Source organism: Elephantulus edwardii, unplaced genomic scaffold (genome assembly GCF_000299155.1).
Source record: "Elephantulus edwardii isolate Elephantulus edwardi_28Jun2011 unplaced genomic scaffold, EleEdw1.0 scaffold00045, whole genome shotgun sequence".
Lineage (NCBI taxonomy): Eukaryota > Metazoa > Chordata > Mammalia > Macroscelidea > Macroscelididae > Elephantulus > Elephantulus edwardii.
This window is the reverse complement of record NW_006399795.1, coordinates 18,434,353-18,449,365: the sequence shown is the minus strand read 5'-3', so window position 1 is coordinate 18,449,365 and position 15,013 is coordinate 18,434,353. Positions and strand designations below refer to the sequence as shown.

The 15,013-nt window shown below is 55.2% G+C and overlaps 1 protein-coding gene across 1 annotated transcript; it reads left to right on the top strand.

Moving 5' to 3' along the window:
* The first annotated feature begins 5,746 nt into the window (after nucleotides 1–5,746).
* TMEM59L (transmembrane protein 59-like) lies at nucleotides 5,747–10,351 on the top strand. The gene is made up of 8 exons (XM_006885873.1): nucleotides 5,747–5,905; nucleotides 6,669–6,813; nucleotides 6,936–7,039; nucleotides 8,500–8,652; nucleotides 9,141–9,243; nucleotides 9,628–9,748; nucleotides 9,849–9,966; nucleotides 10,229–10,351. Exons 1-8 carry the CDS (start codon nucleotides 5,747–5,749, stop codon nucleotides 10,349–10,351), a joined length of 1,026 nt encoding a protein of 341 aa, XP_006885935.1.
* The last annotated feature ends 4,662 nt before the right edge of the window (nucleotides 10,352–15,013 follow it).

The following is a 15,013-nucleotide window of genomic DNA, read 5'->3' as shown; positions in this document are numbered from 1 at the left end:
ACCCTCCACCGTCCCCCTGTGTCTCGAGACCTCTATCGCCACCCTATCATCTCCAGACCCCCAACTCTCGTCTGAAAATCGGCTCCCCAATCCCATCTCTATGCGCCGCCCAACGCCCCACACCCTGCGCTCTGCCTGATGCCCCTTACTGTCGCCGAGGCCTCCCTTTTCTGCCGGCTCCTTTCCCCCCCTCCCGATGCAAAGCTCCCCTCGGCCCCCACTCCAGCCCTGGCCCCGCCCCCCACTGAGCGGTCCATGAGCCCCGCCTCCCCCATCTCCTTTCCCCCTTCCTCCCCGGGGGCCTGGAAGGCGCCCCCTGCCCGCGCCCAGCTCACGGATCCCACCGGCCTGGGCCCAGCGCCCCCGCCCTCCCCACTCATCCCGCCTTCCGCGCTTCTCGGCGCGCAGCCTCGGCCAGGGATCTGCTGGAGGGAAGACCGGGAGACAGTAGGAAGGCACCGAGTCGCGGCCCGCGCTCCAGTACAGCTGCCCCCCGCGCGCGGGACTAGACTGAGGATCCTCGGGAGGGAGCTCTTGCAAGCACCCCCGTAGGAGCGGGCCCTGGGACTGCGGGGGAAACTACATCCCTCGTTCACTAGAGGGGTTCCTAAGAGGAGATTTCCCCACCCAACTCACTGACACCCCCCACGGAAAAATCCGCTCAGCGGCCCGCGGGTGGGGTGCGCCACGCGGTGAGTAATCGCTGGGGCGGCCGCCGCCCGCCCGACTTCAGGTAACGCAGCCGCCTGGAGCGACGCATAGTCTGCCTGCTTTTGCGCAGGGATCTTTCTCGGCGTTATTATTTTTGGCCACCGCTGGGGTTTCGGGACCCCTCCCGTCCCGGGCAACTCATCTCCCTCCTCCTGTCCCCACCCGATCAAGGCGTCCAGGAATAAAGGGTTCCCGTACTTGGAGCCTAGAGGCCGCCATGGAGGGGACTCCTGAAGAGATTTCTCAGTTTTGGTCGCAGCCGATCCCCTCTTAGAGTTCCATGATGGGTGGGGCTACGGTGCTTATCCTTCCAAGGGTTCCCTTAGCAGTTAGAACCCTTCTTCCCGCTCCTCCATTCTCACAAAGGGATCAAATGGGGTTAAGAAGGTCAGACATTTTCTAGTTGGGTCCCCAACTCAGACCCCAGACTCAAAAAATAGAACAGGAAGCTAAGGACTGAGGGGATCAGCCTAGCCATCTGGACTTTGTCTAGGAGTGTAGGAAAATCAAGTTGGGGAAGGTGTAATTCTGTTTACAGCAGCAAGCCAGGCCTCCCCTTACTCAGTTTCCCTTTTGCATCTTGGGTTACTTCTAGACAGCCCACTAAAATTCAGATTTGTGTTGGGTGCCATTGCGTGGGAACTGACTTAGCTGACCTCCTAGCAACCTCTAGGTTTTCAGAGACAGTAAATTGCATGGGAGAAGGTTGCCCAGCCTTCTCTCACCCAGCACCTGGTGGATTAGAACTTTTTGCCTTTGAGACAGCAGCAGCACAGCTTCTTGGCACTAGAGCTGTCTGGAATTTCAATAGGAGCTTGCAACCCAGCTGGAAGCTGGCACAGCCCTCCTCTTGCACGTAAGGTGGCTCTTGGACTTCAGCTCTGGAAAATGGGGCCCCAGGTCCACCTGTCTGGAAGGTGCTTGGGAGGGTTAAGTGGGAGTGGCAGCGTGTTAGCTCACTGGCTGGAACTGTGCAATCTGCATGTTCTACACTTCCACCTCCACCCCTTGCAGGCTCCATGCTGGGAGGAGGAGAATCTTAAAGACTGTCCCCCACCTGCCCCCTGCTTAGAAGACCAGTAAAATTTTCCTGTGTCTCCTCCTAACAGCTCTGCTCCTCCCCCAGTCCTTCATGTCCTGGGAAAGGGGGCTCCCCGTCCATCCAGGTGCTTCAAGCTGGGACCTGGAGCCGAGCGTGACTACTCTTCCCTTCTCTCATCCCATACGTCCAATCCATCAGCAGATCTTGTTGGCTCTGATTCCAAACTACATCCCAATTCAGAGCTTCTGACCCCTTTCCCCCACCCGGCTACGGATGTGTCTAGGCGCCACCCCTCTCTCCTCCCAGCTTTCCAGTTTTATCTGCCCAGCCTTCCTGGGGAACTTGTCAAAGAAGCAAACGGGGCACCTCTCCTCAGCCTCGGCTTTCCTTCCCCTCCCTCCTCTGTCCTGCTCTGTATCAGCTACTCTCGTCCTTACTGGTCCTTCAGATCCACTAGGCTTTTCATTCATTACCCTGGAGCACACTGGCTGCTCCCTGTCAGGGATGCTGTTCCCAGAATCTTCCCCCCCAAATTCATCTTCCCAGCTGTCCCCTTCACCTTGTTGCATTGTCTTTGTGACATGCATGGGTCTCTCTGCTTTTGCACATCTAGCCTTGGAGACTCATGAGTGCTGGCCCAGTGAATGTGCCCCACCACAGCTGAATCAGTATTTGCAAATGTAAAAGACTTTTCAAGTCCTCCAAGTAGCAAGGAAGCTCAGAGCATATTTCTCAGGGTTCTCCACAAGGCTTGTGCCAGGGAAGCTGGTCAGGACCCAGTACTCGCCGATCTTTACCGACAAGAATTTTAGAGTTTTGGATCTGGCTCAGTCCTGCCCTCTAGGTGGCTGGCATCTCCCTGGGTGACCCTTGACCTCTTCTTTTGACTTTAGTGAAAAGGTCTTGACTCCAAATTGAACTCTTTCCTGCCCTTTGTGTCTCCAGTGACATAAACCCTTTCTTAGTCCAGCTGCTTCTTTGCAGCAAGGAGAACCTTCTGGCAAATATTGACCTAAGTCCTTGAGGGTGGCTGGGAACCTTGAGGCAGAAGGAGGGAGCTCTGGCCCTCTTCTCTTCAAGAGGCCGCTGTGGAAAGAGGGAGAACTTTTTAGTCTTGCCCCTCCCACTCAAGGGTCCTTTGGGTGAAGGTTTGGGATTGGGTTAGGGGGCCCTCTGGCCCCAGCTTCCTGGCGGCTTTTGGGGTTCTGAGGCATTTTAGGCCCCGGAAGGGGTGGTGGGACTCAGAGCCAATGGGAGCCTCTCTCATGCCCCAACCCTTAGAATTGAGCCTGAACCTGGAGCCCCACAGGTTGAGATTAGAAGCTTTGAGTTCTAGGCCCACACTCTTAGGAAAGGTTCAGGTGAGGGGTGTGGCTGGGGTGTGGGTGTGGAGTCCTGTGAAGATGCTAAAAATGGGAGTTGGGCAGCAGACCCCTAGGACTAGAGGTGGACCCCAGAAGAAGGGCCAGCATGTGTCCTAAATATGATCATTTGACATCTCCACAAGTGAGCCTGGGAGCCCAGAGGCCTGGGTGCCAAGCCAGAGCACCCTTGCTCTTCAAAAATTCAGATCCCTTCCAGGGGGGTTCTTGACAGCTGGAGCATCCTAGGTCTCTGCCCGCCCCACAGAACCTGATGGTGAGGACCTGTGTTTTCAACCCCTCTGCACCTTGGAGAACTCTGGAGTCTGGGTCCTAGGAGGTGACAGGGGGTACTGGAGAGCCAGTTGGTGCTGCCCCTTCTCCACCACTCCCCTTCAGCGAGCGCCGGCGCCGCGGTGCCGAGCCGCCTCCCCGATCTGTACCCAGCTTAGGGGTGGGGGTCAGCGGGGTCGTGGTGAGGGCGGCAAGGGACAAAGGGCGCTTGTCCGCTGCCCGCCCTGACCTCGGCCGATGCTTCCCGGACGCCTGGGCCGCTGCTGATTCACGCCCTGCGGCCGCGGCGCCCCCCACCCCACCCACCGCCCCCGGCCGAGCCGCCCCGGGGGGTAGGAAGTGGGGGGGAGAGGGGCGGCGCCGAGTCAACTTTCCCTCTTAAGCCCCGAAGGAATGTCGGCGGATTTCCTGAAACCCGACCCCGGCCGCCCGGCGGCCCACCCGCCCCTCACCTGGACCCGCTCCCCTGGGAACAGCAGGAGGGGGCGCGGGGGCTCACCTGGGGGGCTAGGGTCAAGTCCTCCTTCCGTTCTCCCCCCCAGCGGCCTCGAGGAGCGGAAAAGGGTTGGGGGCGGCAATCCAACCTACTTCCCCTTCTTCGGGACGAACTGGGCCGGCAGCACGATCCCTCGGGCCTCAGTTTCCCTTTCTTCCAAAGGGGTTGGTTGTCTCTGGTGGTTGAACTTTTTAAGATGCTTCTTATGCTCGACGCCGCCTAGTCTGTTAGGGTTCTGTTAGCCTCTCTTTGCTTCTTGCCACCTGGCCTGGCCCTTCTTGACTCTCTGAACCTCAGTTTCTTCATCTGAAAACTGGGTAATGCCCCCATAGCTACCTTATAGAGGGACTGTGGTTGGTGGGTTGTGGTGTTGTGTTTTTTAAAAGAAAAGGTTAGAAAATGCTTTGTTTGTAATTCATAAATGAATGACAGTCATGATCAGGGAAGGCACAGGCAGGCAGGGCTCTGGAATGAACACGTGTGTGAACTCGGTTTCTGGTTCCACGAGGGTCCAGAGGCCTCAGTTTCCCACCTGTGAAATGGGTGACAGGTCTGTTTCCAAAGGCGTGGACCTAGAGCGCGGTGAGCTGGATGCGGGGTTCGCCGTCCTCCGGCAAACCGCAGCCAAGAGGCCCTGGCTGTGGGGTCGCAGCGGCCTCCGCCCGGCAGGGGCGGGGCGGAACGGGGGAGGGGCCGCGCCGGCATCCAGATGTTCGGGGTCCGCCAGGAACAGCCGCGCCTGATTAAGCCACGTGGGGGCCGGCCCGGGCCGCTGAGATGAAAGCGCAGCGGCCGGCCTGCAGAGGGGACGCGCCAGCCCCCCGGGTCCCCTCCTCCCCAGCCGGAACCTGCGGCGCCCTCTGACCCCCCGACCCCGCGTGGCTGCCGCCGCGTCTGCGGGGGCGGAGCCTGTTCTGGGATCCGCCAGCGGCGGCGCTGCGAGGCCTCCGCGCGCACCTGCGGCGGGCGCGGCCGGGACAGGAGGGAGGGGGGACCCCAACTTTAGAGGAACGCCGGCATCTCGAACCTGGGAAGGCAGGGAGGGGCGGCAATGATCTTTACCTGGAGGTCCGGAGTATGGGGTTGCGGGCAGTCACTGCAGGATGCGACAGTTCTGGAAGTCAGAAGTGCTCCTGCTTGCCCCCAGTTATCTTGCAACCACCTTGGACCCCTGCCTGTGTACATCCCTATGTCCACTCACAACTAGGGAAGACGCCTTTCTACCTGGGGTGGGAGGACTTCCCGGAGGAGACAGCCTGTGCACTTACTTAACTGCCTATCTGAGCTGAATGTCCATGAGAAAATGTCACAGACTTTCCTGAGGCCTGCGCAGACCCCATCTTGCCTTCCACTCCCTCCTCTCTCTCTCTTCCTGGCTTTGCACCTACCACCCCCCCCTCTTCCCATCTTTGTAGGACTAGCTACTTTCTGCCTCAGGACCTTTGCATGATCTCTTTCCTCTGCTGTGGTGCTTTTCTTCCTGCTCAAACATCACCTCTTCTTGTTCTTTCTGGATACCCTTAGTCAATGGGGTCTCCCTACCACGTTATCCTGTTTACTTCGTTTAGATTTCTGTAGGTACCAGAAGATGTCTTGCTCCCTCCCCCCCGCATTCCCGCCTAGATGGGACTGGCCGGAGCAGAGTGATCTACGTCCACCTGCCCGGGGTCACGTGCCCTGTTGGCCTTCACCCAGCCGGTGCCGCAGCGCGCTCCCCCCGCCCATTCTCCGCATGCCCCCACCCCCCGTTCCCAGGCTGCCTCGCTCGGTGACGTCAGCGCCCGGTCCCCGCCGCCGCCGCCGCATCCTCGGCGCCGCGCCCCGGATCCAGCGACAGCGGCCATGGCGACCGCAGCGCTGCTACCGCTGCTGTTGCTGCTGCTGCCGCCCCCCACCGCCCCCGCGCCGCCCGCGCGTGATCCCTTTGCCCCGCAGCTCGGGGACACGCAGAGCTGCCAGCTGCGGTGCCGCGACCGGGACCCCGGCCTGCGGCCCTCGCAGGTGAAGCGCATGCTGCGCCAGCCTGTGTACCCAGGCCCCTCTGAGGGGGTATAGGATGGGGATCTCTTTGGCAAAAATGGGGTCTATAAGATAGGGGCGAGTGAGGGCTCGGGGCACACCTGATGGGGTAGATAATTGGGCATGGATCCCTCGCATGCAGCAGGGGGACAAAGATGGAGGTCTAGTGTGGAGATTATTGCACAGATGGGGGTATGGGTGATGGGAGTCCCTCCGGTGGGGGTGGAGTGATAGAGGAACCAGAGATGTACCTCCTGCAATGGAAGAACCCTCCAACGGAAGGGAGCAAGGGCTTCCAGTCCCTTCTGTGGGGACTGGCTGAAAGGAGTAAGACTGAGGTTCTTCCTGTCACCTTCTCCATGTCACCTCCCCATCCGTCCCACCTCCCTCTTCCTGAGCTCCTGCTGTATCCACTGCCCCATGTGCTTGTGTTTGCACTCACATCCTCCCCAATTTCCCCAGGCCCAAAAGATACTGAGACTGCCTCCCTGGAGCTCCCGTTTCAGTCTCCTCCTCCATGGATGTTACTGGCTTAAATTTTTCTCCATTCTCCCCCAAACCCTGGTCTCCCATTGTCTAGCCATTTCCTCAAGCTTCCTCACCTCCCTCCAGAGCTCCTATTCTTCTACCTTCCCCCAAGCTGAAGCTAGATTTTTCTGGGGTGGGTGAGCACGTCCATCTCTCTCCTCTGAATGCTATGGCCCTCTCTTCACATCCAACTGGCCTAGTCCTGTGTTCCTCCTAGGCAGGGCCCGTGAGCCCCTCTGAGTTGCCGTATGACAGGGCGGTCCTGGTCAGCGCCTGTGAGCGAGGCTGCCGCCTCTTTTCCATCTGCCGCTTTGTGGCCCGGAGCTCCAAGCCCAACGCCACCCAGACCGAGTGTCAAGCAGGTGAAAACAAGTGGGGGGGGGGCGCAAGGGACCTGAGATGGGAGAAGGGACCTGGGGGGGGTGGTCTGAGGTGCTCCTCTGGCAGGGTCCTATCTACCCCATTCTACCCTTCCCACTTCCAGCCTGCGTTGAGGCTTATGTGAAGGAAGCAGAGCAGCGGGCCTGCAGCGAGGGATGCTGGAGCCAGCAGCTGGAGCCAGAGGCTGAGCCAGACTTGGAACAGAAGGTGGACATCCCATTTACCTCTTCCCTCCTGCGCCCCAGCTCCTTCCCTGTGCCACCATCACCCATCTGTCCAGTGTCATTAAATGGTGTCACTTCTCCAACCTCAGCTGTCATCTCTGTGACATGGAAAGAGTCTCTGTTGCCACCCCTCCTATGCCCCTGCAAGAAATGGTATTCCCCCCGTCTTGTTGGGTACCTAGTCGGATCCGACTGGCACAGGAGGAGATTGCCACTCCTTCACCAGCAGAGCATCTGGTGGATTCAAACCGTGCTCCTTCGAGATTGTAGCACAGATCTTTGCCCTTAGGCCACCAGAGCTCCCTTAAAAATGGCTTATTGAGCATTAATAAGAGCCTATTAAGCAGAGCTTTTCCCAAATTTCTTGAGTCACTGATTGGCGGCTCTATCTTGTCTAGTGCCCAGACAGCAGCTTCCCAGGCTCATAAAGCTGGAGCTGTGCAGAGGTGGAATTTGAACTCAAGGACACTGGGCTGGCTTCCAACCCTTGGCTCTTTGTCCTCAGCACCACCAGAGCTGATTTTATTGAGCACGCGTTGCATGCCAGATGCTGAACTAATCTTGTTCTCTGTGTGGGTACATTGGCTCCATAGTGGTCACTGTCATCTGGGAGGGGCTTAGGACAGGGGCTCATGAGGAAGTTGCCAATAGGAATGGCCTTCCAGGGAGAAACAATACTCACTCACCGGTTGTCAACTATAGAGCTGATGGTACAGTAGGTTAAGTATTGGAACGCTCACCAACAGGCCAACAGTTTGAGTGCGCAGGACACTTGGCAGAAGAAAGGTGAGAATGTTTGCGCCTTTAAAGATTTTACAGCCTCAGAAAACCCCTGGGGCAGGTCTATTCTTGTCCTGTAAGTCCCTGAATCAGTGGGTTTGGTATTTGCTTATCATCTCTGCACTAGTATAGGATGTATTATAATTTCACAGATGAACAAACCAAGGCTCAGTAAGGCATTCAGCTCAGCCAGGGGCCCTTGGAGCTGCAGCTCCATGCCTCAAGGCTCTCCACGCCTCTAGGATGTTTTGATGTTCAGAAAAGCTCTGTCACTACCTCCCTTCCTATTCTGAGCTCCTCCTAAACATGGTAGAAACAAGAGTGATGATGGCAGTGAAACAGCAGCTAATAGTCATTAGACTCGTGTGCTGTGCTCAGCTTTTGGCAGATGGTGGCTTGATGGCAGTCCTATGAAGGGAGGGATCGTTACCATGTCAGGGCTCCAAGAGGGTAATCGGCTTTGAGGCAAAAGAGCAAGCCAAACGCAGTGCCAAAGTCTGTGTTCATTATCTGATGATCTATTTGATGTGCCCTAAACCACTTAGATCTGCTCACCAGTTCTCCCAGCCTCTTCCCCTGTCCCTGCCCCTTATTTTGGTCCCCCTGATTGGTTAGTCCCCTACCTGGCTGACATTTCTGTGCTTTGGCTCTCCCTGTCCCCAGAGGAAAGGTCTGGAGGCTCCCAGTGGAGCACTTTCCCTCCTGGAGCTGTTCTCCACCCTCTGCAGTGACTTTGTCAACTCAGCCCAGGGCTTTGTGTCCTCCACATGGACGTACTACCTGCAGACGGACAGTGGGAAGGTGGTGGTGTTCCAGGTGAGGCCAAGAGGGGCCTGGTCGGGGTAAGGAGGGGTCAAGCTTTGGCTTTTGGCTCATGGAGGCACAGCTGGACCGCAGGGACTCAGGGTCCACACGTCCGTCTCCTGAGCTTGCTTTTCCCTTGTGGCAGCATCATTCCCAGGCAGACCCACCCCTCCTGAGAGCAAGATGGATACCCAAGGTATCAGATAACAGCCCTTTGGGGTTGCCACATCAGCTGGTTTTATTCTGACCAGCCCTGGCCAGGTTTGTGGCCACCTCTTAGCTCATCCTTGGCTGACTGGCTTCTGGAGCTGGAGAATGAGGTCAAAGAAAATCAAGAGTGCCCACAGAAGTGCGGAAAAAGAATCCAGACATGGATGCCCAGTCTTATGGGGGAGAGTCCTCTTTTTGACCCTCCAGCAGAGTTAGGTGCTAGCTTCTGGGATATCCCGTCCAAGTGGTGTCCTTCCTGTTCTCTTCTTGTTCTCTTGTCCCTGGCTCAGACGCAGCCTGTAGTGGAGAGTCCTGAGCCCGAGGGGGCGCACCTACAGCGAGTGGAGGTCACCTGGAGAGGATCCCACCCTGAAGCCCTGGAGGTGCATGTGGGTAAGGTCTGGCCTCACTGAGATTTCTCCCATGGGGTCCTAGAGTCCATGAGTCCTGGTAGATATCTTACGTTGGGGTCTCTAGCTCTCAATTTCTGGGGTTACATAAGCTACCTTCTAGAGTTTCGTTGTCCGTCTCCCAGGGTCCCGCAGTCCATCATGAAGTTCTTAGAGTCCCATGGGCTACCTCCCAGGGTTCTGTGGTTCATCTCCTGGGATTCCACATCCCATCCCTGAGAGTCCCAAGGCCCATCTCCAAGGTTCTGCCCTCCTTCTCCAGGACGCCATGTCCTGTCCCCTAGTCCTGGCCTCCTTTCTCCCATGCACCACTGGAAAGGTCTTCTGGGGAAAAGACATTTTGCTGAGCAGTGTCACTGTTCCTTAGACCCCATGGGCCCCTTGGACAAGGTGAGGAAAGCCAAGATCCGAGTCAAGACCAGCAGCAGCAAGGCCAAGGCTGAGTCCGAAGAGCCCCAGGACAACGACTTCCTCAGCTGCATGTCCCGGTGAGTGTACCCTGGGGAAGGCTGGGATGGGAACCAGAGGGGGAGGTATTCTCCCTTGGCCCCTGTCCAGGGCACTGAGCAGTGCCTGTGGGCTGGACAGGCGTTCAGGGCTGCCTCGATGGATCCTGGCCTGCTGCCTCTTCCTGTCTGTGCTGGTGATGCTGTGGTTGAGCTGTTCTACCCTGGTGACTGCACCTGGCCAGCACCTCAAGTTCCAGGTGGGCGGTGCCAATAGGGGCCTGTGGGCGGAGCTGGACGGACCAGGGGCGGGGCCTGGTGAGGGGCGGGGCTGTCCCTGTGGAGTTGCTGCCTTTGGCCACTCCTCCTCCTCTGGAGGCGGAGAGCCCTGAGTTGTCAGTGCGGGTTGGGGGGGGGGGGAGAAGCCCACCCTCAATCAGGGAATCATGAGGTTAGAGGTGGGAAGGAGCCTGGCTGGAGCAGGGCGTCTCAAGCGGCCTTCCCTCTTTGACTCTTCCGTAGCCCCTGACGCTGGAGCAGCACAAGGGTTTCGTGGTAGAGCCGGATTGGCCCCTATACCCCTCCCACCCCTGTGAGGACAGCCCCCCACCTTACCAGCTGAAGCTGGACTTCACCAAACTGTAGACCCCTATCCCTGAGCCTCACGGACCTTGGAAGCTCCTTGGGTTAGGGCAGGGAGATCCTTGGGCGGGGCTTGTCTAGCACTGGAGTCTGAGACTAGAGGTGAGGCGGGGTTCTCCTTGGTCTCTTCCACCCACTCTTTCTCTCTCCCAGTCCTGCCCCTCCCCCAGGCTCTGGGGGATGAGAAGCCCTGGTTTGGGGTCAGGATCCAACTTTGGCTCCTCATGGCCCCCCCTTACCCTTAGCGTGCTACATTTTGTCTTCTGTTGTGTGGCTTCCTGAGTATTTGAAATCAGTTCTGTGTCACCCCCTCTTTCCTCTCATCTCCTCTCAGGTAGGCTGAGGCCTGGCGGGGTGAGGGAGAAGCTACCTCCTGCTGGGAGGGTTCCTCTCATTTTCCTGCCCAGCCTCCTGGGACCCCAGTCCACACCAGACGGGGCGGCTGGGCCTGCTGCATGGGGCACTGGGAGGAATAAAGTGTATATAAAAGACATCTCGAACTGAGTCGTCTTCTGTTCATCCCTCCCGCTGCCTTTGGGGCCTGAACAAGGGGTGGCCCTGGGTGCTGGTCCACTCTGAGCTGGGGGAAGCCTCTGCTGGCACAAGAGTGCGAACCAGCTGCCTGCTTAGAGGACACACCTTTTTCTGCTGCCCAGTCCACATTAGACTTTGAATATCAGAGGGGAGTTTGCTGGGAAAGGGACTCATGCTCTTGGCTAAGTGTCCTCTAGCCCATGAATTAAACACCTTGGAATATCCTTGCACTGCCTACAGGGTATCCGCATCTCGGCATCCTTCCCATCATCCTTTTCCTGACTTAGCATTGGAGAGGTATCATGAGGAACATAACCAGTGTCCTTTGTTGCCAAGCTTCTGCCTCTGCTACTGGCCACCAGAGGTTCCTGGCTGGCTTGGGCTTCATCTGGAGAGACTTCGTGATGAGAAGCACAGTGATCCCAGTCTAGAGACTGCAGTCTGGGGGGCTGCACACTAATAGCTTTGTGGGTGATGGAGGGGAAGGTTAGCATTTCCACTTCCTGTTGTCAGTGTGTCTCCCCACTGTTGCCACTAGTGGACATGAATGGGAGGAGGGTGAGGTTGGGGTTTTTCTCCCCATTCTCTTTTTACTTCCTATCCATACAGCTACCTCCACCTCTGAACACACCAATATCTTTGAAAGTCACCTCTTATTTAATTTTTTGGGGTCTTTTTTTAGGAAGCCTGCTGGCCTAGTAGCCAAAGTCATGTGATTTGAATCCACCAGCTTCTCCGAAGGAGGAAGACGGGCAGCGTCCTCCCATGCAAATTACTGCCTTCAAAAACCTGCTGGAGAGTCAGCTATGATTAATTTCTGATTTGATGGTACACAACAGCAACAACTTAATTTTTTTAAATCGTGAAAATAGACATAACTAAACATGCCATCTCAACAATTCTACATATGGAATTCAGTGACACTGACTATAGTTTTCAAGCTACGCATCCATTCATTCTGTCCCTTCCACATCATCCCATAAACTCCAAACCAGACCCGTTGCCACAGGGCCAATTCTGATTCACCGTGTCCTGGAAGGACAGAGTGGAGCTGACCTGTAGGCTTTCCAAGGCTGAAATCTTTTTTTTTTTAAATTTTTTTATTGTATTATTCTTACGTGTACCGTCAAATCAGATCTGACTGGTACAGGAGGAGATTGCCCTCTCCTTCTCCAGCAGAGCATTTGGTGGATTTGAACCGCGTACCTCTGGGATTGCAGTGCAGTGTCTTGCCACTAGGCCACCAGAGCTACCTTATAACCAAGGCTGAAATCTTTACAGAAGCAAATGGCCATATTTTTCTCTGCAGGGTGGTTCTGTCTTCGTGTAGTGCCAAGTCAGAATCGGCTCATAGCTGACCCTCTGGTGAAGTTTTCAGAGTTAGTATAATCTCACAGGAGAAGATTGTTCATTTTTCTCCTGTGGAGCAGCTGGTGGATTCGAACTGCCTGCCATCAGGTTGGAAGCACAGTTCCTTATCATTAGGCCACCAGCCAAATGGTGAGCAGGATTCAAACCACTGACCTTTGGATTAGGGTTCTTATTACTTTTTCCCCGCTTCTTATTCCACTTGCCAACCCTCAGCCTCTAGCCCAGACAATTATCTTTACCCCTGTGGCTGTCGCCAACTCCTGTGTCACCTCTGCTGATAACTCCCTGCATTTCTCCAGCCAAAATGGAGAGAGCTCTTGGTAGATAGCAAATCCCCCCTCAAGTTTATCTCCCTTTCAGGGTTTACTGATGCTTTGAGAAGCTCAGACAATGAAATGTGCTGAGCCAGCCCCTCACGATCTAGTCTCTCATAATCACATCTCCAGTCATAGAAGTTGCCCCTGCTAACTGTACCCTGCCCTCATGGGGTCCCTGTGGGTTCTCAGGGACTTCTTTGTTCCTTCCTGTCCAAGGATCTTTGTTGTTGTTGTTAGGCGCCATTGAGTAGAATATGACTCTCAGCAACCCTATGAACAAAAGATCTGAACCCTGTTCTGTCCTGAAGCATCCTCACACTTCCTGACACACAAGAGCCTGTTGCAGCACTTTGTCAGTCCTTCTGGTTGAGGGTCTTTCTCTCCTTTGCCAACCTTCCACCCTTCCCAATATCATGTCGTTATCCAAGGAATAGCCCCTCCAAGCAGCATGCCCGAAGTATGTGAGGTGAAGCTTCATCATTTTTGTTTTTGTGTGCCGTCGAATCAGTTTCAACTAGCACAGGAGGAGACTGCCCCTCCTTCTCCAGCAAAGCATCTGGTGGATTCAAACCTCATGCCTTGGGGATTGCAGCATAGCTTCTCGCCACCAGGCCACCAGAGCTCCCTCAAGCCTCATCATTCTTGCCTCCAAAGAGCACTCTGGCTGTACCCTCTCCAAGACATATCCATTTGTTCTCCTGGTATATTCTGTGCTCTTCTCCACCACCACAGCTCAAAGACGTCAGTTCTTCTGTCATCTTTACTCATTGTCCAGCTCTCAGATGCATAGCAAATTATCAGAAAAACTATGTCCAGAATCAGATACATCTTAGTCCTCAAACTGACATCATTACTCCTCAATAATTTAGAGAAGTCCTAGCTGCAGATTTCCTCAGTGCAATGTGTCTCCTTATTTCCTGACTGCTTGTACCAAGGATCTGTGCTGAGAACCTCTTCCTTCCCAGCCCTGCTCCAGCCTCATGCTCACAATCTCAATTTTAATGGTTCCTCAAAACCAAAAAAGGCAAAGACATCTTGACCTGACCCTTTCCAACCAGCCCAGAGGAGACCCTGTGACACCCCTGTTCGGCTCACTGCCCTTGCTCTTGGAACACTAAATAACTCTGGTCTCCTTTGATGCAGTTGTCTAAGCTCCCTGAGGGTAGCTGCTGAGCTCTCCCAAGGCACCTAGCACAGACTGCTTGGCCAGGAGATATTTTGCTTAGTTGTATCCTTAGTTTTCACTTGAACCACAAATCCATCCTGCTTCCAGGTTCTCCCAGTTTCAGTGGCAGTGCCAAGTCCACTCCCCACATAGGGTCAAGCCCCTTCTGTGCTCAGATATGCCATCCCCACCATGATTTTCTGTTCCTGTTACATGGATACCCCTGACTTCCCTGCCTTCCTTACCATCCTCGCAGCCCCCTTGCTGACTGCTTCCCTCCCACCTTTTGACGCAGAGCTAAGAGGATGCTTTCCTCCTCATTCCCAGAAGTAATTGCAGTGGCCCCCGCATCCCGACCTTGCCACCACTACTCTCTCAGCTTGAGATGTGTGTGGACTTGGGAGGACCCTCCCCAGTACCTGGTGCCTGCGACTCTCTTCCTTCTTTCTAATAGGTTTGCTCTGACACTAGGCACATGCGTTGTGACTAGTTGGAGGAGGGAGAATTAGGTGGTAAACGGAGACTGACACAAGGAGGGGGCAGCTGAGTAGGACTTTGAGGGATGGGAGAATCTAGAGAGAAGAGAGGGCATCCCAGGTGGAGGGAGAAAGTTCTCTGTGTGTATGTGTACTCTGACACACATGTACATGTCCAGAGAAAACCAGGGTCCAGGCCCTGGTCCCTCCTGCCTGTGTCTTTGTCCAGTCTCCCCTGCAACTGCACTGGGTTCTATGCAGTTAGGGTCACAGCATGAACATCAGAGTCATTGCACGGCGGTCCCTTCTGCATGGATGGCTCCCTCCCTAGTGTTGACTGTCTGACCCTGCTCTTGCTTAATTTGTCTAGTATTATTTTTTCCACTGTTTCAGTTCATCGTCTTCTGTGTCTTTCTTCCTCATTTACTTTTTTATGGGCTTATTGTTCATCTCTTCCCCCCCACACTGGACACCTTGTGAGCGGGCCAGCCCAGGTAAGCTTTGGCTCCATCATCCTATCCACTCATACAGCATATGGCAGGGGCATTGGGCGCCAAAGGAAGGCCTTTGGGCTTCTTTGTCCAGTTACTTTTACCCGTTACCAAATCGTAATGAATTGCCATTGAGTTTCTGAAGCCGGGGAAAAGAAATTTTTTTTATACATACAGTAAATATTTTTTTTTTAAATTTATTTTAGTTCATTATTTTTTTGTGTGTACCATCAAATCAGATCTGACCGATACAGGAGGAAATTGTTCCTCCTTCTCCAGCAGAGCATCTGGTGGATTCGAATCGTGTACCT

What these genes read in the sequence shown, in the direction of transcription:
- TMEM59L (XM_006885873.1), top strand. Translation starts at nt 5,747, where the DNA reads ATGGCGACCGCAGCGCTGCTACCGCTGCTGTTGCTGCTGCTGCCGCCC. An exon ending in AGCCCTGGAGGTGCATGTGG is followed by an intron (nt 9,244 to 9,627) that starts GTAAGGTCTGGC and finishes ACTGTTCCTTAG; the next exon opens with ACCCCATGGGCCCCTTGGAC. An exon ending in TTCCTCAGCTGCATGTCCCG is followed by an intron (nt 9,749 to 9,848) that starts GTGAGTGTACCC and finishes TGGGCTGGACAG; the next exon opens with GCGTTCAGGGCTGCCTCGAT.